Below are 25328 nucleotides of genomic sequence, written 5' to 3'. Positions count from 1 at the left end.
CTTTCCTGCCTTTATTCTTCCTTTATTACTTGCCTTCTCCTTCCTATTTTTATGCTTTCTTTCATTCTTTCTTTCTTTCTTTCTTTCTTTCTTTCTTTCTTTCTTTCTTTCTTTCTTTCTTTCTTTCTTTCTTTCTTTCCTTCCTTCTTCTTTCTTTTTTTAATGCAAGAGGCTTGCAGCCAATGTTAGACTGATTGGCTTTTTAAGGCCTGTTTTAGCCAAGACCTTTTGATTTTACTTCTAGGGGTTTCAGTCAGACTTCATCCATTAGTCTGTGGTTGGTGTCATTCACATTTTTCTTCCACCCACGCCAGCCCACTTCAGCAAATGACTGACTTTACTACGAGCTGCGGCATGTCGACATTTTCACAGGGAACACATCCACACACAAAGTATTTCCCTTCAGAGTACTATGGTAATGTGTGTTTAGTTTTTTTTAGACCAAAAAAAACTTTTTTGCCAGTAGCAAATGATTTGTTTTAGGTTAATGAAGGTCCAACATATTCCCAAGCAATAAAGTTTTGCAAAAAGCTTGAAAACCAAAACAAGAAGTGCCAGAAGTCCGACAGCTAACGCCAGCCGTATTGGCTTTTGGCTTTGCCAGTGCTTGTTTTACTTGAGGATTGTAAAGTTGCACTACAAGAATGCTTTAAATCAGAAATTTCTGTGTTGGTGAGCCAAGATTATTCCTTAATTTCAATTCAACCAACTCAGTTGGCTTCAAGATTTATTGTGCTTGAGATAAGAGTCTCTCTCAGGAATGCATCCCTGGCACAGCTTTCCTTGAGTTTTTTCTGCTTTCTCTCAAGTTGCGAGATTTTCCTGTGTGTGAAAGAATTGATATCCAAGGCTGATACTTATTTTCCTTATCACTGTTTAAGTACCATCTGGCGAGAATATAAATGTGGCTGATAAAGCTTATGCATTACAATATTATAGCCTTGTAAGTCAAATTAATTAGAAGTATTAAAAGTTGGTATTTTGAACTTACATTTTAGGCATTCAGATAGTGGCAATCTGGATAAAAATACATCATATATAAATGTATGTTTTCAACTAAGTACAGCAGTATATCCAGGCTACCTCAAAACACTTGTGTGGTGTGATGAGCGGAGGGTTACAGAATTCTCAGGTGATATAGCATCATGGTTAGAGAACACCTGCCTAAACAAAGGTTGTTGCTGAAGAAGATGGTCATATATGATGTATACCAAAGTCCAAATGAAACAGATGCCCTTCAGAGCGTTCCTGGGTCTGCTTCTAAGCGGCAGTGAGAACAAATGAGTTCCAGAGGAAAGAGCATTGTACATGAACGCCATATTCACAAAGGTAACTTACACTTTTAATTAACTTTACACGTTTGAGTAACTTTGCTACTTTTGGTATTAACAGACTGCACTTTTGTAGTAATTTAAAATGTGCAGTAATTTACACTTTTGTAGTATGTCCAGCACTACACATGGCCTCCAACTGGTAGTGCAACACTTTTCCATAGAAAATAATGGAGGTAGGTACTTACTACAAAAGGGTAAGTTAATACAAAAGTTTAAGTTACTACAAAAGTGCTGTTTATGAATACAGAGTAGTAAACTTACTCAGAAGCGGAAGTTACTACAAAAGTGCAGTTTGTGAACAGCACTTTGCAGTAAGTTTTTTAATATTACAAAACTTTCTATAAAGTTTAGTTAGTGAATCAGGCACATAGTGTTCAAACTGAATTATGCTGGACAGACAGTTTTCGGTGGCTTAACATCAGCACCTGGCCACAGGTGCATCACCAGGTTGAAAATATAGGAGGACACTCAATCATAGAGGGCCTTATGCATGGGGCAAAGGCCTGGAACTGGAAATGATCTTTAGTCATGTGCCAGTGAAGAGATCCCAGTGCAGTTAAATACAGTTAATACACTCATGTTTGAGAAGGTTGCAGACAGCATGGATTTGCAGTCTTTTGAGCATGACCATTATCTTTGCAGGAAACCCATGTGAGTTTCATTTGTAGTAATTGATCATAAGGATAACAAGCTCTGGAACTAGTGTGATGGTTAGTGGATTCCTCAGATTAGACACGTGTAGAAGAATTTTTCGGTGATCCTGTTCACATATGTCAGTGACAGGTGTGCATCCAAGGCAAGTCCCAAATTCCAAATATTTTGTGAATGAGCTATTAGATGGTCTGCAGTGGTGGCCGGCACAGATAAAGAGTGGTGAGCAGGTGGAGAGGGTGAAGGGGGTGGGTGGAGCGCACGGGGGGGGCTCACCGTGGGGGGTTTAATAACATTAAAAAAAATTCAATACTTACCTGGTGCTTCCAGCTGCCTTGAGCTCCTCTGGTTCCGTTTCTTGGACCCAGCAGTCCCTGGAACAGCATCACAGACACCCAATCCAATTCCAGTGCTGATCTCAAGCATGAGAGCGTGGGGATTGGCCTGAGTGGGCTGGCATAATGCTCGCTCAGGCACAGGGAGTCTGTGCTGTTTCTCCAATCCGGCTCTGCAAAGCAGCTGGATTGGAGGACCTGAGCGTGCATGTCAGTTTGGCCAGCCTAAGACGTTCGGACAAACTGGCATGCGCACTTAAAAGTGCACCTACCACTCCTCCTCCCCCTCGCCTCCCCTGCCCCTCCCTGCACCCGCTTGCTCAGCTAGAAGCTGAAAGATAAAGCGATAATAAAATATTGTTTTATTTTTCAGCTGCTGGCTCTGAGCCAGTGGGGTGACTCTCTCCGTCATTACAGAGGAGCCACCGCTAACAGTCTGAGGTAGTTGGCAAGTCAAATGGTAGTTAAGTGGGGGGTCACTTGATCCTAGTGCTATGGCTCTGATCTTGAAGGCATTTAGGAATAGCCAGAAATGGCTCATCCAGCTTTGAATGTACGCTAGGCACCGACAAACCTGTAAATGAGCCCTAGGACTGGTGAGTATCCAAATGCACATTTTGGTGACTTTAGTGTAACCTATGCTGAAGCTGTTAAAAATCTTCAACAAGGGCATTGAAGGGAATCAGGGACAGCTTTGATTCTTGTAAGACTATGCTCATGTTAGTTGCAGTGTAGATGAACCAGTGTAATCCTGTTTCTCCAATATTCAGGGTAATGTAAAGCTGGGCTTTGGTCCACCTTGTTCAACACCACATCCCCATGAGAGGAATGCTGACTGAAAGTCAATTAGAAGGTAATTATTCTGCAAATAGGCAGGGAAGTGATATTAATAACTGCTTCTACAACCGTGGCTAAAAAAGAGAGACCATAGGATGGTCATAGGTAGCCAAGGACTAGGAATCTGCAGTCTTTGTCAGCAGTGACGTTATCGGTACCTGCTTGGGCTTCGTGGGGCAACTGCGCTGTTCAAACGTGGCATTGTTGAGCTTTGAGATGAGGGACGTGAGGGTAGATTGACACAGCTTAATGACCATGGCATTGCAGGTTCATTTTGGGAGGACATTGGTCTTTGGTGTGCTGATGATCTTGACCCCTCAGCCTTCTGAAGAGAGCTCAATTCACAGAATCAAGAAAGGAAGAGTCCAGAATTTCTAATGGTGTTGGTGTCAGCAGTGTTGTCCTGAAGGGCGTCCATTGCTGCTCGGCAGTGTTGCATATTGGCTGGGAGTGTGTGTGTGTGTGCGAATGGATCTCCACAATGGGATGACTGCTAGATCATGGAATACCCTGAAGACATCTTTGGCTGAGTTGTTGGCTTTAGGTATCCAGGTTAGTAAACAGGCAGGTTTTGCTTTGAAAGGAACTTCTTTGAACCCCAGATAATTCATGAGGTTTACTATACCGTCAGATGGAGCAGTCGACTTCCAGCACCGCCTTTCTAAGTCCTGGCCCTAGCACCACAGAAAGTGTTCTTTGGAGAAATAGTTATGTTTCAGGAGCAGTTTTGCCCTTGCATTTGGTGAAGATGCCACTTGTTCAAGGGAGATGGTGATATTCTTGTCACCGAGGCTGACATTTCAGATGGGGATCACGCTTGCGGGAGTTCACCATCTATGGGGGCTTGAAAAAAGGGGGCGCTATTTTAGAATCTACCACTTTTTTGCACCAAGATACCACATATTTGCTGGAAACTGTGCCCCTGTTTGGGATAGAGAAAGTGATGAGAGTGAGGTCAGACTAGGCAGGGACGAGGTAGCAGCCATCGCTAGGATTTAAACCTGCACAACAATAAGATTTAGTTCACCTTCCCTTCAGAGCATTCATGTAGGGGACTCAAAATTCCAGAATATTTTTTAAATAAGATTTCAGATGAACCAGTGTCCTTAGCCAGTTAAATAGGAATAATACAGGAGTAAATTAAAACCTATAGTAGGATGTAGGTTTTTGAGGCATTTAGGCATAACCAGTTCTGGTAAATCCACAATTTACAGATTGTGATTACTAGCATTGGATAATCCGGTGAATGCGTTTGGCATAGCCCAATATAGAAAATGTTAATCAGGGAGATATTATAGGCATTAAAGAGAATCTTGGACAGCTTCGAACCTTGTCGGCCATGCTTGTGTTGTAGGAGGCTGGTTTTACTCAATAAGATAAGTCAGGGGCGAATAGGATGACCAGCTAACTCTAGGTCATGAGGACGGGCGCTTCCTCCACTCCTGGACCTTCCTGGACCTTACACCTACAAAGCATTGATTTCGGTTGTCTTAGTATAATTAGCTCAGTGAAAGCAAAATAGGACTACAACCCCCAGAATGCATTCTGCTATCACACAAATGTCTTGCACTGGACAAAAGTGTATGTGATGACTTGGAGGGAGGTGATAGACTTAGGGGTGAAGAACGTGAACCATTGAAGAACAGTTCCTTCCATATTCCGAGCAGTAGAGAGCAGTCAATGATGACACCCAAACCTTTCCCTTTCCCATGCACTTCTATTGTAGTTCACAAACCTTCGGATGATCACTTTAATTTGGGTAGACGAATACTTGTATCATATGTTTATAACTTTACCAGTCCCTGACGGTATACAGTTCTACAATGCTTACTGATTGATGGGGAACAATATCTGAGTGGGCACACTGGCAACTTGGCTTTTCTTGTCTTCTAATCTGTTGCCTCTTTTAAAATATAGGCGATAGTTTTAAGTGAAGAAATCTCAGCCTTCCTGATTGTTCTGCTACTTTGCTATCATAGTCTGTATCATGCGGCATTCATTCTCTGTACCACTTAAAAATACAGTTCACAAACCATACCAGGCTACTATTTCCGAAATGTTTGAGATTTCTCCTAAAAACGTGCCACTGAAAGCTTGCCTCTGAGTTCCTTCCTATGATTAATGGGCTAAGGTACACCAGCTACACGCATAACATTATTAACAAGCATTGGCAAAGCCAATAGGTCTGGCTTTAATGTACCAACAAATGTAAACCCTCTCTTTCACAAATGCCGTTTACATGGATTCTATGTATACATGTTGTTTATTTCATCAACAAGAAAGTGGCAGAGTGCACACCTGTTTCATCCATATTTCATCCTTCTTAATTCTTTTAGTTTGTAAGCGTGCGAACCCCGAATCGTAAACTGCCCGATCACGTGTGTAAATATACTTAAGGTAATGTGGCATCGTTGCGCCCCAATCCGGCCGCAACGCTGTGCGGCCGGATTGGGGCGCAACGACGCCACATTATCTTAAGTACATGTTGTTTATCACATTACAGCCTGTCCTACTAGTTTTGCCAAGGCTGGGGAAAAATTGCAAAACATATTGCTTTCTGTGCATAATGAGCAAAGGAGGAAAAGAACTGAATGTGACAAAGCATAGTGGAGTTCATTTTTCAGATTTAGAATAATCCATTGTGCGTTCAAATGGAAGCACTCCCCTGAAGGAGGAATGATACATTCCCAACCAGCTGACAGCATGAGATGAGCGAGTAATATTCCTCGGGTACAGCCAAGCCAAAGACCACTCTGTGCATATTTTAAACAATAGTTAAAAACGTGTCATCCAGCTGTCAAGATAGACCTAAAAAGGTAAGATTACATTACCTAGATAGGCCATTATTATGAAAAATGTAGAAAAGCCATTCATTATTATTGGGTGTTTTTTTGTCATTCACAGACATTCTATATTGGGAGTCATTTAGAATATGTGGGAAGCTGCAAAACATCCAATGTAATATGCAACAGGGATTTTCTGTGCATTTAATACTATTTTTGCATTAAGAAAAAAATACGGCATTGTGTGCCTATCAGTACAATAGCACAATCGACAAGCTTGTGATAATTTTACACTAATAATTCGGAAAAAGAGACAGAAACAATGCTTGCACATTTGTCTCTAGATTTGAGGTTTTGTTATGATAACTGGTTATGGTAATGGTATTACTGATTTGTGGTAGAACAGATAAATATCCAACATAGTAGGTGGCATTAGAAATAACAGGGACCACAAGTGATTTCCTCAAGGTCACCTTAGAAATGAGCAATTACTGGGGGAATCTATAAATGGAATCTCAATTCTTCCTAGTATTTCAGCCTTAAGCTCCCGCTTCTTTCAGCAGGCAGAGTCCCTGAGTGAACGTTAGTAAAGGCTGGCCTAGGAGTAGTGCAGGAAAACATTAAGGGGTACTAATGGGGCTTTTAGGGTTCAGGGTAAGATAGTGTTAAGGGTTAGTACGAAGTTTTCAGGGTTTAGGGAACTGTAGGGCTAAAGGGTACTAAGGGCTTTTTAGCGTTCAGGAAAGGGTAGCGTAATGGGATAGTAAGAGTTTTTGGGGTTCAGGAATATGTTCTGTTAAGAGGTGGTAATGGGTTTTAAGAGTTCAATGAAGAGTAGCGTTAAGAGGTAGTTATAACTTTTAAGGATGCTCCCCCAACCAGATTTAACAGTGGTGACAGATGCATCGCTCCTGGGATGGGGCGGCCTTCTGGGAGAGGTGGAGATCAGAGGCGTCTGGTCTCCGGCCGCATCCGGACTCCACATAAACCTTCTGAAGCTCCAGGAAATCCAGCTGGCATTAAAAGCCTTTCTACCCTCCATCATGGGAAGGCTAGTACATGTGTTCATGGACAACACCACCGCCAAGTGGTACTGCAATAAACAGGGCGGGGTGGGGTCGTGGACATTTTGTAAAGAGGCCCTATGTCTCTGGTCATGCCTGGGACATCAGGGCATATCCCTGATGGTTCAATACCTGCTGGACTCCCAAGCACCAGGCCAGACAAATTCAGCCAAAGATGGCTGGCGGATTACGAATGGTGTCTCCCTTCGTAGGTGGTGTAAGGACTCTTCCAGCAATATTTACAGCCTTGTTAGATCTGTTCGCCAATGCCGAGAACAAGCAGTGTCAGCAGTTCTGTGTGCTGGAGTTTCCAAGGTGGCTCTTGCTCAGAGATGCTTTTTGTCTCAAGTGGAGCTCTGGCCTCCTGTACCCTTTTCCGCCAATATCTCTCCTACACAGAGTTCTCAGGAAGATCAGGAGCGACTGGGCCCAAGTCATCCTTATGGTTCCGGAATGGGCTCTGCAAGTTTGGTATCCCTAGCTGTCAAGCATGGGCATCGGTGCTCCGGTCAGTCTGCTACTTCAGGAGGATCGTCTGTCGCAGCAACAAAGGAGTGTTCTCCACCCAAACCTGTCAATGCTTGGCTTTCATGCGTGGAGATTGAGCGGTGGCAGTTGACATTTTCGGCCTTCCGCCCGAAGTCTGCAATGTTATCTTGGCAGCCAGGCATCCCTCCACCAAGACTGCACATGCCTGCCGTTGGGGCAAATTTGTGGCATGGTGTGCAGAGACATAGGTTGACACTCTTTCTGCTCCCCTCTCTCAGGTCCTTCTCTGTATCTTTTTTCTTACCCAACAGGACTCTGCTTTGGGCACCTTCAAGGGCTATCTTTCTTCCATCTCAACCTTTCTGCAGTTGCCAGATCAGCCATCCCTCTTCAAATCCCCTGTTGTAAGTAGGTTCTAGAAAGGTTTGCAAAACGTTTCCACCTTCGCCCTTCCTCATACCTCAGTGGGACCCTAATCATGTCCTAACTTTTCTGATGTGCACTCCCTTTGAGCCATTGCACAACTGTCCTCTCAGGCTCCTTATCATCAAGATGGACTTCCTGGTGGCAATTATTTCTGCTCAGAGGGTAAGTGAGTTTCAGACTTTGTCATCCAAGCCTCCATATATGAGCATCTACATGGACAAGCTGGTTCTATGCACTAGAGCTTCCTTTCTGCTGAAAGTCATCACTCCTTTTCATGTAGGCCAGTCTATCACCCTGCCTACTTTTTACATTCTGCCACATCCCTCCAAGGAAGAGAAGCAACTTCACCTTCTGGACCCAAAAAGAGTGTTGTCATTCTACCTTGTCTGCATGAAAGAGTTCCGAGTGGAAGACCAGCTCCTTGTGGCGTATGTCAGAGCGAAGAAAGGATGGGCAGTGCAGAAGAGGACTATCTCCTGATTGATCGCGCTTGGCATTAAGATCTGCTACGCATGGAAAAGAAGCAACACTCTGAGGGTTTGTGTGCGCATTCCACCAAAGCTAAGGCTGCAACCACTGCGTCAGCAAGCGGAGTTCTAGTCCTAGATATCTGCTAGGCAGCAATGTGAACTTCTCTACACATGTTCACATAGCATTATTGCCTGGACAGTCAGGTCCGTCGAGACGGGTACTTTGCTTGTTCAGTCCTGCAGGACTCTCTAGTGTGAAACAGTATCGCAGACCCACCTCTGGGAAGGTATTGCTTGTGTATCTACTTTAAAATAAGGAATATGCTGTTAGAAGTCTCTATGAGATTAATAAGTTATTTACCTTCAGTAACTACTTATCTGGCCACATATTCCTTACCAACCCACCCATCCTCTCCACCCTGCAAACAGATTTCTAGGAACAGGGCTGTTTCCCTTTCAGTGCCCTAGTTTTCCACACCAGTGATTAGTGTTCTGCGTGGCTCCCCGCTAATTGCGTGGAAAGTCGTGAAAAGAAACTGACGTCAGTGCACTGGGGAAGCGCCTATTTAGGCACTGCGCACGTCACTTCTGGCATGTACATCTTGGACAATGCCACCTACAGGGGGCAGGGGTACTGCTCACAAAAAATTCCAGATCCAATCTGACACCTAGGTATAATTCTACGGCAAGGAATCTGTGGCTAGGTAACGTGTTTTTTAGGAGTAATGGAAGGGCAGCTGTAAGAAGTAGTAGGGATTTTTAGCATTCAGAGATGGGTAGCATTAAGGGGTAGTAATGCGATATTAGGGTTGAGGGAACAGTAGTGTTAAATGACAGTAAGAGAGTTAGTTTAGGGTTCACAGAAAGGTAGCGGTAGATTGTAGTAAGAAGATTTTAGTGATCCGGGAAGTGTAGTGGTAAGCACTAGTATCATTTTTAGGGTTCCGGGAAGTGCAGTGCTAATGGGTAGTCAGGGGTTTTTAAGATTCAAAGAAAGGGAGCATTGAGGGGTACTAGGGTTTTTTTAGGGTTCAGGGAAGGGTAGCATTATGGATCTGGAGTTTGTAGGGCTCCGGGAATGGTAGTGTTAAGGGGCAGCATGCAGTTTGTAGGATTCAAGGAAATGTAATTTAAAATGACAGTAAATTAAAGATGTCAATTATTTGATTATATAAAAATATTGCATTGATTAAATATAATGTTAGCAATGTAATGTTTACAAATTAAATAATAAATTAAAAGAAATAATTTTAAAAAGTTGCTCTATTCCATAAGTTTTAAAATAAGAAATTTGATAGAAAAAAGCACCCTTTTCTCAACTAATGCCCTGTTAAGGTCTTTTTAAATCTGATGATGGAAAGGGAAGGAGGAGGTGGCAGGAACTTAAATGCAGCAACGCATTACCCCTGGATGCTCTCCTCCCATCTGTGCTGCTTCCAGGGAGAAAGAATTACTATAATTATATTTGATGGATAAAGATGTAGGATACAGCAGAATAAGGATTCTCTAATTTCATGCTTCGGGATTGTTTGGCCCTGGATAATGCTGATAGTATTCCCTGGCTTTATATGTACACTGCAGTTTTAGGCAGCTGGGCCTCAGTGGGCTTTTTGAAGAACCAAATCAAATACCACATGCAGCGAAAGCCTTAGTTAAGACTGCCTAGTATGAATAGGTGCAGGACAAGTGCATACGCAAACATTCTGCAAATTTGGAACACATGATTTTTAATTGGGAGGAGAAATGCTATCTTAGTTTCATAGAAAATACTCAATACAGATTTTATTTGACAAGGACATGTTTGGGTACTGTACACTTTTTAGTGGCATTTCCAGTCCAAGGCGGGTGGCAAGTTAACCTTCCGCAATGCCCATGTGATGGTACCTTGAGTCAAAGCACTTTTTACTTTTTTGTGCACTTTATAAATCTGTGAGGAGAACGTTTATTCCTTGTTTGGAACTCTTACTCTTTTAACTCATATCTTGAAGGCTATAGATTTTTAACCAACTTGGAAACCCCAGAAGTTTGCCTACCTGCTATAAATTTTACTAGAGAAGCACTTTACATTAGGAAGCAACATGGTCAATAGCTCTCTTTGCGATGCTTTCAACTGTGTTCCCAGTCATTATATGATGTCAGTTGATGCTGCTGTAATTGACCCTCTGAATGTTTTTTTAATGATGCTTGTTTTATTACTGTACGCCCATTTATTGTATGCTGTAATTGTATGCTGTCGTAATTGATCCATTGAATGTTTTTATTGATATCTATATTATTATTGTATTTTTTATGGCTGTTTTCAATCATATCTGTATTACTATTGTAATCTTTCATGGTTGTTCAAGCCGAATAAAGATTTATCGAACAAACGACCTAAAGGTAAAGCTCTGATGTAGTTCAATAGCTAGACTTGTTAAAGAGCTCTTGCTCACACAACTTGATGAACAAATTATAATAGCTCTTGGATTGTAAGCAGTTTTTCGGTGGAAGCACTCAGAAAATCAAAACACGTTCTCCTATCCACCAATATGTGGGCAGAGCCAAAGCCCCTTTCCTGAAAACTCTGTTTTTAGATTGATCATATAAGATCTGCTGGCAACAGCACTGTCAAGCCAGGTCTATAATGGAGGCAGTACCTCATTCCCCCCGCCAGGGTTCTGTGGGCTTGTTTGAGGACATAATCATTAAAAGGAACACAGAGTATGACTGTTGTTTTATGTGTGATATTTAACACCATCTTTGTTGAGCAAGTGGGGATTTTATTTTCAGAAGCTGAACCTTAATGAAGTTTGCTTGACAAGAGGATGCATTTAATCCAAAAAAACAAGTGAGAGTTCCAATACCAATGGCAACAACTACATGCATGCACCAGAAAACAAATACCTTTACTCCAATTGCTTTTCTTGGTTTGATTACTATCGTCCCGGAAATGGGTGCGATCATTTTCGCAACTGATATGTACATCTGCACGGAGGCAAATTTATTGGGTACGATAAATAGCACCCAATTAAGATTAGTATATTCAGAATTGGGCATAACCTACAGATGTTGCTGTTTGCCACATGGAAATATTCATGTCCTTTTATTTATCTGGCATTTTTCTCTCAGTAAATTTCAACAGGTTTCACCTGCCGAAATTTCCGGATGCTTACTGCATGTGGGAAATTGGGTTACTGGTTGAGGGGGTCAAACCCTACTCAAGCAGCAACCACTGTACTTGTTAGGGTGAAACACAGGCAAACCCCAAATTAACAAGGGCTTAACCTTCTGGTAGCTGCGATGTGAGGTCATGCATTGGGGGTGCATTGGGAAGCAGAATTTTCGATACAGAGCTGCGAGGAGATGCATCACACTGCATCGGTTCTGCCCAAGCGACAACAGCTGGACTGGCAGAGCACCTCCCGGGTCCAGGACTCTGGTGGGACCACTTGGGGGACAAGACTCACAGCAGGGAGAGTCTATCTACTAGGTGCAAGGTGGTTGAAGCCTTTTCTGGCCCTGAGGCTCTGATCAGGATGCCAGCCAACTAGCTCTTGGAGTCATTCTGGTGGTCCTGGGTTCAAGATGCAAGTCTAGTCCTTCTCACCCAGGCAGCAGGGCTGCAAATTAGCAGTCCTCCTTGCAGCAGAGCAGCACCGCAGTCCTTCTGAGGTTTCCATAGATCCAGAGGTGTACTGAAGAGTTGAGTCTGAGAGTCAATATTTATACTTGGAGCCAGCTTCGAAGTAGAAGATTCTGAGGTTTCCATGCCAGAGGTGTTTGTAATTCCTGCCTCCCTGCCCTGGCCCTGGCTTGTCCTGGGGCACAATAGTCTAGTGTGATATTCTTTGTGAGTGTGCTCAGGGAGAGTCTTTGTGATGTGTAAGTGTGGTAGGTGACAGCTCAACCCCCTATCAAGTCAGAAGTGGCCCATCCAGCCAACACCTATTCCCACTTTGTCTCAGTGTGTGGGAGTAATACTCAAACACCTAGTCATGTGACCCAGAATACAGGCTGCAGGCACTAAATGGTTAGGACAAGTAAATGCCAACTTTCAAATTTTTTTTGTAGAAAGGGGTTGGGCCTTTAAAGACTGCAGGGATGGGCCACTATTAAAGTAAAAACACTTGCAATATTCCCAAGCTGAAATCATTCAATCAACACTTTTTCATAAGATCAAGTAATTTAATTGTCTCAATTTTTTATTATTTTTCTTAACTTCATATTATTTAAACACATTTCTAAAACACCTTTTCATATTAATCGGACCACATATATGTATGAGGCACATTTCTGCAGCATTCTGTTGCTACACAATACGTTTCCAAAGCAACTTTTTTTTAACATAATAATTTCAAACCAAAATATGCATGAAAAACATTCCACATCTTAAAATATTTATCCAACATGAACAAATATTCACATATCCATGTTATATCTACACCAGTCAAATTATTTTATTGGTGATGAGGTCTCTATTCCTATTCTCCTTCAAGACCTCTTTTTTTCAAATCCAACTATAGGGGTTATCTTGCGCACTTTATCAAAGTAGGCAACTAATTTCTTATTTTCAGGATGGCCTACATACAGTTGTCTCAATGTTTACTAATAACTCCCCATAAATGGTTCGTCAACCTCGAACTTGACATTTCTTTTAGGTTTCTGATCAGGACCTGACTGGTTGGTTCTTAAGTGGTTGGTTCTCTAAAGTAATGAATAAAATGTAATGAATAAAATGAATGTTGGATTCTTATCACTCTACCGATAAATGGACTTTAGTCTCTGTTCGCATGAATTAAAAAGTACTTTTTACCTTAAGCTTGCTGGGAGACCTTTTATGTGCCGTATTTAACAAGTATTTAAAAATGTGACATTTTCAGAATTGTTACTTAAGGTCTGACTCTACTATTAAAGATGGCTTTAAATTCTAGTTCTTTAGACACCAAACTCAACATTCCCATTTGCTCCCAATTGAAAGTTTTCACTTATTAAATGTGATAAGGATAGCCAGTGTTATCCTATGGGAGAGGTAGAGTTTGCAGTAGTGAAAAACTTTTTTCATTACCAGAATATGTCAAACTTAATTGTACATTTCCAACTTTTTGAATACATTCACCCTGCCCTATCGGCTGTTTTGGCCTAGTGTACGGGTGACATATATGTATTAAAAGGGTAGGTTTAGGCCTGGCGAAAGGTTTATTTTGCCTGGTCGAAATGGCTGTTTAAAACTGTACACACAAGCTGCAATGGCAGGCCTGAGACATGTTGTAAAATGCTACTTAAGTGTGTGGCACAGTTAGTGCTGCAGGCCCACTAGTAGCATTTAATTTACAGGCCCTAAGTATCTGTAGTAGCACTTCACTTGGGACTTATAAGTAAATTAAATGTTCCAATTGAGTGTAAGTCACTTTCACCATCTTTTAGGGAGTTAGCAAATGCCCTATAGCACTTGTTAGCAGTGGTAAAGTGCACAGAGTCCTAAGGCCAACAAAAACGAGATCAGTAAAAATGGAGGAGTAAGGCAATACATTTCAGAGAAAACCCCCCTAAGGCTGACAGGTCTAACACAACATTATTCTTAATTGAGATATATATATATATATATCACTGCAGACTTTGCTTGTGGTACTTCTGTTTACTTCCAGGAAACAAACAAATGCGAACCCGTTCTTTGGTGCAACGTAAAGGATTTATTGAGGCCTTACGCCACCGCCATGACGCGTTTCGGCCTAAGGAGGCCTTGATCACATGACGCGCATGCAGAGTACCTTCACATTTTTAAAGTGCTAATGCTTAAATATGTGTCAAAACAAAATCATAGACATAGAAAACCTGTTGTAGTACCGTGAATACAATAAATATAGTTAAATACATTGCATTGTTTATCACAATTCAGATTGGTAAAAAAGAACCTTCTAAATCGATAAATGTTCATAAATAGTATAAATATTATAAAAGGCATTACACATAAATAAATAAATAAGTGGCATAAAGAGAGCTAAAAATTCACAATAAGTCCTGACATGTAAAAAACATTATGCACGTATTGAAAACAAGCCATTGTGCAACATTTGAAATCAAGCCCAAGTGGGCCTAGCCATTCAAGGTCTGTATATGAACAAAGTGCTAGTGCAAAAAAGTGGCACCATAATGAACCATATTGGTTCAACAGTGCAAATGTGCAATATTAAAGTTTCAAAACTAAAGAGGGGTTCAGCAGCAGTTAATACTAAAAAACGCTGAGTCAACTATTTAATGGAGAATGTTAAAGGCAGGTATAAAAATCCTCACTGGAGTTGTGGCCCTGTGGGGTCTTAGTGTCCAGTTCGATTATGCATCTTGTTTCCAACTTACGTAGCAGTGCTTCCCGGTTTCCTCCACATCTAAGCACTGGAATTGCATCCACAGCAAAGTATTTCAGATTTTCCAACTTATTGTTATGGACGTCTTTAAAGTGTCTCGCAACCGGGTAAGCTGCATCAGAATTTGTAATTGCCCTGATGTGTTGGAGTATTCTTTTGTGGACTTGCAGCTTGGTACTGCCCACGTATTATAGTCCACAAAAACACTCCAACACATACACAGCATGTTCTGTTTTACAGATAAGTAGTTCTGTAATAGGCACTGGTTCTGCCTTAAAAGGGGTTGTGTAGGTCGCTTTATTGACCCCAAATCTGCATGCACGACATGTGGTGCATTTTACAAACCCCTTTCTGGAATTTAACCAATTGATGACTGATCTAATCTCTGGACTACTGCTCACTAGGGCATCACTCATAGATCTTGCTTTCCTAAAGGTGATATTGGGGCTTTTGGACAGTTTACCTCCAAGGACAGGATCACTAAGTACTAGATGCCAATTTTTGTTGATAATCCTGCGTAAGGTGTGAGGTTGTCTATTGTACGTCAGGATCAGTCTGATTGGTGGCTCTGATGATTCAACATTACCAGTTTTTGAGATAGCTGTATTGGTCAGTAAATCACTTCTGTTAGACAATTTAGTCTTTCTGATTGCACTGTCAATAATTTTTTCAGCATAACCCCTGGCCAAAAACCTATGTTTGCTCTCCAGCTGTGCCTTCTCACAATCACTGTCTTTGCTACAAATACGCCTGATTCTAAGCATTTCACCGAAAGGAATGCTATGAATGAGGTGCCTAGTATGATGATTAGTGGCATGCAATAAGGTATTTCCTGCAGTTGGCTTTCTGTGCAATTTGATTTCAACTTTGCCATCAGCCACATAGATCTCCACATCCTAGAAACATACCGACTGTTTGCTAGTAGTCACATTTAATTTGTTCAATGAAATGGAGAGCGCTCGCTTCTGTACCGCATGATTTTTCAAAATGTTGTCAAATTTTACTTTTAACACCTGTTCCTCCCATAGTCCCCTGTAGAGGCAGGCATAACTAGGAGAAAAACATGCCCCCATTGCTACATCCCGTGTCGGAGGGAAAATCTGATTTTGAAATAGAAAGTAATTATTTTCTAAACAAATTGAAATCATGTTGCCAAGCATTTTGTTGTGCTGGTACAAGTGCAATGGTCTAGTGCCCAAATAGTGTTCTACCGCTTTTATGCCATCCTGGTGATAAATGCTTGTGTAGAGTGACATAACATCAAGTGACATCAACACATAATCTGGGTTCTATTTAAAATCATTGATGTTCCTTAAAAGGTCAATAGTGTCTTGTACAAAGGACGGTAACAATCGTACATGTTTCTGAAGAAAAAAGTCTATGTAGCACAATGTATTTTCTAACAGGCTGTTAGGTGCAGAAATGATCGGCCTGCCAGGCGTCTTGCTGTGGCGTTATGTATTTTCGGAATAAAATATATCATCGGTATTGTGGCGTGGTCGTTCTTTAAAAATTTGAATTCATCACTGGTCAGGAGGCCAGCACTTTTCCAAGCGAGTAGGTTGGCGATTAATTTATTCCATGAATTTTTTACTGTTTGGAGATTGCTTCTCCTGTAGCATTCCCTGTCATTTAATTGTTTTAGGGCTTCTTCCATGTAAAGATCTCTTGGCCAAATCACTATGTTTCTCCTTTGTCAGAATTGCGTATTATGATCTGATCATTTGATTGTAATTTGATCGTCAATTGAAAATATGTGTTATTGTGATGCGTATACCTTTTACCAGCTTGTGATATCAGATAGTTCAACTTTTTAAGTTCTAACGTTATCTTATCATTAAAGATATCAAGACTGTCGTGTAGCACAGTGGGGTGGAATGTAGTTTTAGGTTTGAATTTTGTTGCTACAGTCCCACCTGTTTCAGGCAAAGTTTCCAAAGACTCAACTCCAGCCTCTGTGTTCTCATTTTGTAATTGCTGGAGGTCCTTTAGTATGTCAACGTCAGCTGCTGTAAGAATACCTGGACAGTTAGGTGTAGTCGATCCACTCGCAGGCTGGTTCTTTTTGTTAGTCTCTTGCAAGAGATGGTATTTCCGTAACTTTAATTTACGCATTAATTTGTATATATCAATGCGGGTTTGTGAGTAACAGAAGTTACTATCTGGGCAATAAGATAACCCCAAAGGTAAAAGTTGTCTCCCCGCCTCATTCAGGGTTACATTTGATAGATTGATGACTATATTAGAGTCGTTTGTTTTTTACTGTATTTACTTGCGTTTCCACCTGTCGTTCATTGTTCTTCTGTTTGTCGGCTTGTCGTTTCCGACATTGCTGGCGTCTTGCCCGACGTTTTTGGTTGTGTCTTTGTTTGGATTAACACTTGGAACTCATGGTCGCAACGTTTGTCGTCGGTCCTGCTTTAGGAAGTCCACTTCCTGAACCAGGGAGAGTTTTAAAAACCCCGGCTGTGGACCCCCTCTGCCTTGTGCGTTCTCCAACTCACTTTCAATGGCAGAACTGACATCAAATGCAGAGGTGGACAGTTGTAGGTTTGAACTGGTGCTGGCTTGACTGCCCTATCTAGGGACTTATTTACTCGTCGTGGCTTTCAAAGAGTCATACGTTTTAGAAAACGTAAAGATTTGTCCATTTTCATAATCTAGCTTGTCTCCCTGGAATTTGAAGGCCTTTCGTTTTTTGATGACCTCCTCCTCTCTCTGCAAATGCGTCAGCATATCCTCTCGATATTTATTGATTGTACTGGTGACTTTCAATTTACTTATTTCTTCATTCAAGTCATCAATTTTCTTCTGCAATTCCATGCGGTCACTTTTGGCATATTGTACTAAAATTTGCACCAGTTTGCGAGAGGATTCCAAGTTGCACTCCGCCCATTCACGTAGCATCCTGGGATCGGGATTCTCGTAGCTGGGTGCAATCATGATTCTCAGCCCCCTTGGGATCCTGCCGACCTCTAGGTATCTTGAGAGGGATTTGTGCTTCCACCACTTAGATTGTTGCCTCTTCATGAGCTTTTCTAATCATTTAAACAAATATATATATCAGGAATTACCGTACACATTACAATTAATCAGCCTGACAATAATCGGGGCCCAGGTGTTAGGGCAATAAATACTGTTGCACCCTCCCAGGAGCAATAGAATAAACACACACAACACTGCAGTTTGCTCAGGAACAATTGAAATGTATTTCCCTGAATACATGCATTCCTGCTGGCCAGCAAGGAAGGAGTTAGTGGAGGCATTGCACACAATGGTGCTCTCAGTCTGCTCCTTCCCTGCGTGGCTGGTTTCTGGGCCATGTATACAAACAGTATGGCAACTTCAGTAGAACTAGAAAAAAACACCATGCCAAATATGGCTAACAGGGAAATGCAAGATCGGCACCCTGCTAATTGTATACTTCAGATATATGGGCTCACTCCTTGAAGAAGTTCCAGATGTGGGGAGAGATGTCTTGTTTACTGTTTTTTATCTGAATTAGTTAGACTTTTGGCCATTTGATGGCCTAAAAAGATGTTGGAACTTTGTGTGCAGCTGTTACTTGTCTTATATCGATAGATACCTGCAACTTTTGAGATCAGTCAATCAATGGAGACTCAAAGGGTATCATACACTGATGATTAGTTGGCTGCTGGAGAAAAGTGTATATCCTTTGTTATTTTGTTTGTTGATCTGTTACTGATGGAAGAACGCATATGGCATTCGTTGATACTGATGGAAGCTCATGTCAGCCACATGTTGATTAGTTACCGGTCAATGGTGGGAGCTCAAGACTGCCATTCATTTAGTGTTGATAGGCTATTTGTGGAGACACATATCTTGGAATTTACGGTTTATGAATTCTGGGTTAAAGTTCACAAAAAGTCACTCATTCCTTGTTGCCTGGTTATTGATAGAAGCTCACATGTGAACTGCTTTATTGTTGGTAGGTTGGTGGTGGGAGCGCCCTTTGAGATGAATGGACAGCAAAGAACAGGAGATATCTTCAAATGTTCAGTCGGCAATGAAACAACAAGTGATTGCGTCAAACTTAACATTGGTAAGTATACAGTATGCTTTTTTGCAGCACCTTTTTCCAGTGTGTTTAGCCCGATTGCTACCTCCTCTGTAAGTAACTGTACATGTCCCCTTATTTCCTCCTATCAGATCTTCTCTTGCCCCTTACTTATGGTGCACCATACCCTCATTTAATATACATGTTTGAGAGTTATCTTAAGATTGTGTCCTATTTCTACTCATAGTTGTCATGCGTGCAATTTCTTGATCATTTCTAGAACCTTAGCACACAGCCCCATATTTATTAAAGCGCAGTGACGCAAAGCCATGTAAATTAATATTGTCTGGGCAAAGTTTCACCTAATTAGTACCAGTTTCACACCGGAATCTAGCAATCAGCAACTGAAAGGTGGCCAGTTAACTTTTGAAATTGGTGTGCCACTGTGCAGAAACATCCGTGGCATTTGATGCATACGAGCTTGAAACTTTTTATTTTATTTAATCTGTGCAGAAAAAGCTGCAGAAAAGCATTTTACGAGTACATCTTCAAACAGGTGATATGCCAGGCCGTCCTGTACCAGGCACATTGCCTGTCTGCTGTGTTTCCCCGCCCTCCTCGGTGCACATCCTTCCACCCTCAATCACCCCTCCAGTGCATGCAAGGCCACAGTTACCAAAGCAAGCGGAAGCCAAGGGCCAAAGCCTGCCAAACAGCTGGTACCCTGAGTGAGACAGGCCAAACATTGGCTCACCTCCCAGAACACTGTAGTGCCTGTCAGCGAACCCTTTGAAAGCTTTTCAGATGAATCCGGTCATTGCAGGAGGGTTGTTATTGGATGAGGGGGAGTGATGTGTTAAATAGTCATTTGAAAGGCTTCTTGTATAAAGTTGGCAGTTCTTAAAATATATTGTTCGGAACAACTCGTCATTGACCCATAAAAAAGGAGAAATAAAGGCATTTTGCCCATAGGCACGCTACGATGATGCAACAAAAATTAAAACCGCCTGTGATGGAGAAGGCCTTGTGCCTGGTGGTGTGCTTGCCTTCTGTGTCCTCTTCGAAGTGGAAGCGCCTGCTCTGGCGAGGCGTCCAGTCTGTCTTGCCAGCAGTGGGCTGCTCGCCCTGGGAGCAGACGGAGATTCTTGGGTCTCTCAGAGCTTGTGCTTTATTGGCACCTCTGTGGATTCTCTGACTCCATCCCTTCCCCGCTGGAACCAATGACAAAGTCCAGCTCGGACCTCCATCTGCCCAGCAGCTCTTCCAGGCCTTGTTCAAAGCCCTGTGCAGATCCCAGTTAGGCAGAAACCCACCAGTCTCTCAGAAGCCGTAAAAGGAGGCCATGGTGGCCATGTAAAAGTTAAAATATTATTTATTGATTTTTTGTCCTCATTTACCATGCTCACTTCCGACTGGCCACCTAGATTTCCATCCACTACACTGGTCTACCCTCGAGGAGAAGTGCGTTTTTCAGTTGGGTAAGAAGGTTCCAACTTCCACGGGCTAAATTTTGTCCGACACCGCTTCTGGGAAACCAGTTGGCTTAATCATCGGACCGAGAAGCGAGCCGAAACATCTCAAGGCCGATCAAACTTGCCCTTGGGTTCCTCTCCCCACCTTCTCTTCCAAGACAAGTGATCAAGAGGACCCATATTTTAGTTATTTTTGCCTCGGGCCAACTTGTGTCAGTCTTACGTATGTAAAAGACTGAGTTCAACCATTTAGCCTTAAAAGGACCAGAAGTAGATATCCACTGCTTAGAAAATTGTCTTCACCCCAGTATAATTAAAAAAAACAGTTTGCTGCTATAACTCTGGGGTGCCCCCAGTCCTGGCGAACAACCCATAACAATCAGTTCAGGGCTCACCTCCATGCAATCTCTGGAAAATACCACTCAACCTTTCCGACCTCTTTCAGAATTCCTGTATACTGGGACAAGCCACGAGCACATGAAAATCATTGGCGTAGCGCAGCCCGCACTTCTTGCAAAGGGCCCTCTCCGATCCTAGCTATTCTCCTAGGGGATCAGAACACTCAGTGGACGGAGAACAAATGGTTTCTTCTCACAAAGGCGGGTTTTACCGCGCTATACAAAGTACACATAGATACTTGCCATAACTGATTTATCTGTAGCTTCGGCAAGTGCTCTTCCCATAACATCACAGGCAGGTAGAAGTCTCCATCCATGATTTCCAGAATTAACCAATACTACACGGACACCTCTTTCTGTCGCCGAGGCCCATTGTTCAAATCTTCTTCCAGCTCATTTGTACCACTGTTTTCTCCCAGAGCCCAGACCCAGCTATTCAACTGATATAACTTACATTTAGAGGTGGATCCCTTAGTCATTGCTTGAAACTCCTCCCAAGAACAGAGTTTGCTGGCCTGGAGCAGCTGGCCCTAATTCAAAATTCTGACTTCTATAAGCCTAATTGCCATCCTATCTTTCAAACTCTCAAGGGTGCCATGGAAATCCAAGACTGGGGCAACCTGCGTACACCAGACTTGTTGCTCGCCTTGATCTGTGCCCACAGAAGAACAGCCGCCTGTAGAACATTTAACCTCACCTTTTTGAAGTATATAATGTCTCCAAACTTGTCATGAACTTAGACTCTCCCCCTTCACCTCATTCAACATAGCTTTAATCAAGTGGTTACCCCCAGAGCCACTCATATCAGTCAGGGAGGAGCTGAAGTTTGTAGCTGAAAGGCCTAGGCATAGAGTTGAAAGTCTGGCAACGCAATGCCTCCCTTGTCGCATTTCCTACGCAGTTTTTTCCTTGAGATTCTTAACCCTTGGGGGCTCATATAAAGGAATTTATTTTCTCAAGTAGTTTTTGTAACTAGGCTCTCTTAAAATGTAGGGAGCGGCATTAAAAAGGGAGGTACATTTTGGCAAGATAGACATCTTTATTAAGTTGGCTCTCCCATTTAGTGTTACTGGTAGGAAAGCCCTTCAAAAGTGATCGTTGGGAAAAGAAAATCTCCTTTGCCGATGAAGTGATGATATACACGGCAGACCTAGAATTAAATCGCCTGATTTCTGACTTTGGGAAAGTGTCCAGAAATGAGGCAAATTTGTTAAAGACAGAAATTTTGGTGTGGAATATGGAAGTGGGAAATTGCCAAATAAAAAGAGAACTAAAATATCTGGGCATTAAAATCAGTCGATCTTTGTACAAAATAAATAGGTTATTATTGAGTTGGTAAAATATTATTTATGAGGCAAATTTATCACCGCCTTGTGCCGGATTTACAAAACTGACCCAGCGCAAAATGATCTTTTGGGGTTTACTTCCCACCTCGTTTGGTCTTTGCATGCATGCTTGATGACATATTGACGTGCACACATCATCACGCATGTGCTCGTACGTAACAATGCTTGCACGTTTTGTTTTGTTATTTACCAATCTGAAATGGCTCAATAAATAAAAAATAAATAAGTATTGTAAAAGAGCTTTTTTTTAGGTAGTATAATATTTATTTTTTAATAATTTAAATAATACTGCAGTTTTTGGGTGATCAGAGGAGCAGGTGGGGGCGGGAAGCAATGGGGAGTGGGCGGGGGAGAAGCACATGAGGGAAACAACCAGAACACACACACACTATTGTAAGACTCAATAAAAAGTAGATCTCAAAAAGTGAGTAATGGAAGGGCACAATTAAAGAGGATGTGCTCCAGGGAATAACAAGCGAGCAAATAAGAGTGACACAAAAGCCAACAGATGGTAAGCAATGTGTGGGCTGTGGGCCCTTGAAAGTTGTTGGTAAGCTGACAAACAGACAGCGGTGCTATCTGGCGAGATCGACTAAAAAGGTCTTTAGCTGCCTTGGAGGGGGGGAGGGGATAAAGGTTTGAGGTTAGACTCTCCACTTCCCTTAGTCTCCCCTGCAAGTTGGCTATTACGCCTTTGGGTACTTCAGTCCTGAGGCTTAGGACATGTACTATGATAGATCAGTCCTTTCACCGAGCTGTGGGGGAGTGAGTCCCTGGTAAAGCAGTCTTTGCTGTACCTCTGGGATGAAAGTTGTGCAGACGCATATGTAGTGAGTAGCAGGGGCGGCTCCTCCACTTGGGTGGAGGAGCGTTGCCCCACTGCTTTCTCGCAGTGCGGGAAGCAGAAATATAAAATGGTAATAACTGTCCGTTATTACAATTTTTTGTTTGGTTGCCACATGAGCAGGCGGGCTGGGCTGCTCTGCAGCAGGGCACTCTGCCCTTCTCCATGCAAGATGCAATGCAGCCTGTATGGAGAACATGGCCTCATCATAAGCCGCTGGCTGGGTGGCTCCCCACCAATCACAACGCTGCAAGCATTGTGATTGGTTTAGGAGAGGGAGCCTGGCTGCCTGCTTCTGCTTCCTGTTCCTGCCAGAGGCAGGAGAGCAGGAGCAGAGAAGACGAGGGACCCAGCAGGCAGAAAGGTAAGTTTCATTTTTCATTTTTTTACTATGAAATTAAACCCCCCGGCGTGACTTCTCACACCCCATCTGCGAGTCACGCCGGCCGCGACTGGTGAGTAGCCCATTGCTGTGGCCTCGGTCCACTCTGCTCCCTTCCTGCTTCTTTCTGTCATGATGCAGTCTTTCTAACTGAGATTTTGTTCCCCAAGGAAGAGTCACCCTTTCCAACGTGTCAGAGCGGAAGGACAACATGCGCCTGGGCTTGAGCCTGACCACCAACCCCAAGGACAACAGCTTTGTGGTAAGAATAAACATATCTGCATTCTGATGATACACCGGACAGACTGACTGACTCCTGCTCTCTGTGTGCGGCCTCTGTCTCTTGTTACATCCATTCAGTTGTCAAACTACTCTTTATGTATAGATCTGACCTAATATTAAACTACACCCTGTCAACAGCTCTATCAAAACATCAAGCTACACTATGTGTGTACACACATGTCCTTATATCAAACAGCACTCTGTGAAGAGGTCTGTCCGAATGTCAAACCTCTGTATGTGTACAGATCTGTCCGAATGTCAAACCTCTGTATGTGTACAGATCTGTCCTAATGTCAAACTGCACTCTGTCTACACATCTGTCTTAATGACAAATTACTCTCTGTGAGCAGATTTGTCCTAATGTCAAACTCTTGTATGTGTACTGATCTGTCCCAATGTCAAACTATGCACCATGCACATTTCTCTCCTAATATAAAACTACTATCAGTGTAAAAATCTGTTCTAATATCAAATGAATCTCTTTGTAACGATCTGCCCTAATGTCATCCCGCTTTCCGTGCATCCGTCTGTCCTAATGTTAAACGACTCTATATCTGCAGATCTCTTCTAATATCAAACCGCTCTCTATGTAGAGATCGGTCCTAATACCAAATTACGCTTTATGCACAGGTCTGTCCTAGGGTTGCATGTCGTAACCACGAATCCCCTAACCAAGCATGCCTTAACAACACGGTCTTAATAACGACTGCATCTTAACCACACATGTCTTTACCACGCATGCCTTTACAACGAATTTATTTGTAATAGCATAATTGGTAAAATCATATGCATGGTTAAGATTGTGCCCTAGCACCCACCCTGAGTCCTAAAACCTAGTCACCTGCCAAGAGTTCTACCCCGACCCCAGCCCTAAAAAAAGCCCAACACCTGCCCTAACTCCTAAAAGCGTACCCCATCACTAAAAACAAATCCCACCCCAGCCGCCCCCAGCCCTGAGCCCTAATTCCTTGACCCCAGACCTAAAAAACACCTCAGCCCCCCACCCTGAGTCCTAAAACTGTCCCCCAGCCGTGAAAAATGACTCAGACCCCCCTGCCCTAAACCCTAAAACCTTGACCCCATATTAAAAATACATCCCAGCCCCCCACACTGAGCCCTTAACTAGCCCGACCCACACACCAGCCCAGAAAACTACCCCCGACCCACCCCAGCCCACAAAAGTATCCCAACCCTCCCAGCCAAGAAAATATTACCCGTCCTAACTATCCAGCCCCCCATCCTAAAAACAGTCTCCCAGTCAAAAAAAAGCATACTGACCAGCTTACTTCCGACCCTCCGCCCAGATCTCCTACTCACCAGCTCACTACCGACCCTCTGCCCAGATCACTAGAGTGTTAACTACCAAGCATGTCTAAACCACGCATATGCGTGGTAAAGGCATATGCGTGGTTTAGACATCCGTGGTTATGCCTGCGTGGTTCTGACTGTGTGGTTTAGGCTGTTACCCCTGTCCTAGTGTCAAATTACTATCTACAGATCTGTCCTAGTATCAACCTACTCTGTGTACAGATCTACACTTAATATCAAACTGCTGTCTGTGTATAATTCTGTCCTGATATCCAACTTCTATATGTATACATATCTGTCGTAGTGGCAAACTACACTATGTGTAAACCCCTGTTCTAATGTCCAATGTATTTCTGTTGCAAATCTGTCTTAATGTCAAACTGCTTTCTGTGTCCACATGTGTTGTAATATCAAGCTACGCTCTGCGTATAGTTCTGTCTTGATATCAACCACTCTGTGAGTACAAATCCGTCCTAATATCATACTGTGTGCTATCTCTGCATAGATGAGTCCTAATACCGAACTACTTTCTGTGAGCAGATCTGTCC

General features: G+C 42.6%; 1 protein-coding gene across 2 annotated transcripts in view; it reads left to right on the top strand.

Annotated features, from left to right (window-relative positions):
- Positions 1–25328, top strand: part of ITGA11 (integrin subunit alpha 11) — a 508108-nt gene that overhangs the window by 151549 nt on the left and 331231 nt on the right. Inside the window, exons 3-4 of one of the 2 annotated variants that reach the window (XM_085644636.1) lie at positions 18684–18793; positions 23361–23452. In XM_085644636.1, coding sequence (XP_085500762.1) covers positions 18684–18793; positions 23361–23452 — 202 coding nt within the window. Of the gene's footprint in view, positions 1–18683; positions 18794–23360; positions 23453–25328 lie in introns of those variants that run through there. The other variant, XM_085644637.1, reaches the window with a different exon arrangement.

Source organism: Triturus cristatus, chromosome 3_1 (assembly GCF_964204655.1).
Source record: "Triturus cristatus chromosome 3_1, aTriCri1.1, whole genome shotgun sequence".
In the NCBI taxonomy this organism is placed as follows: domain Eukaryota; kingdom Metazoa; phylum Chordata; class Amphibia; order Caudata; family Salamandridae; genus Triturus; species Triturus cristatus.
This window is presented reverse-complemented; position numbering and strand designations above follow the sequence as displayed.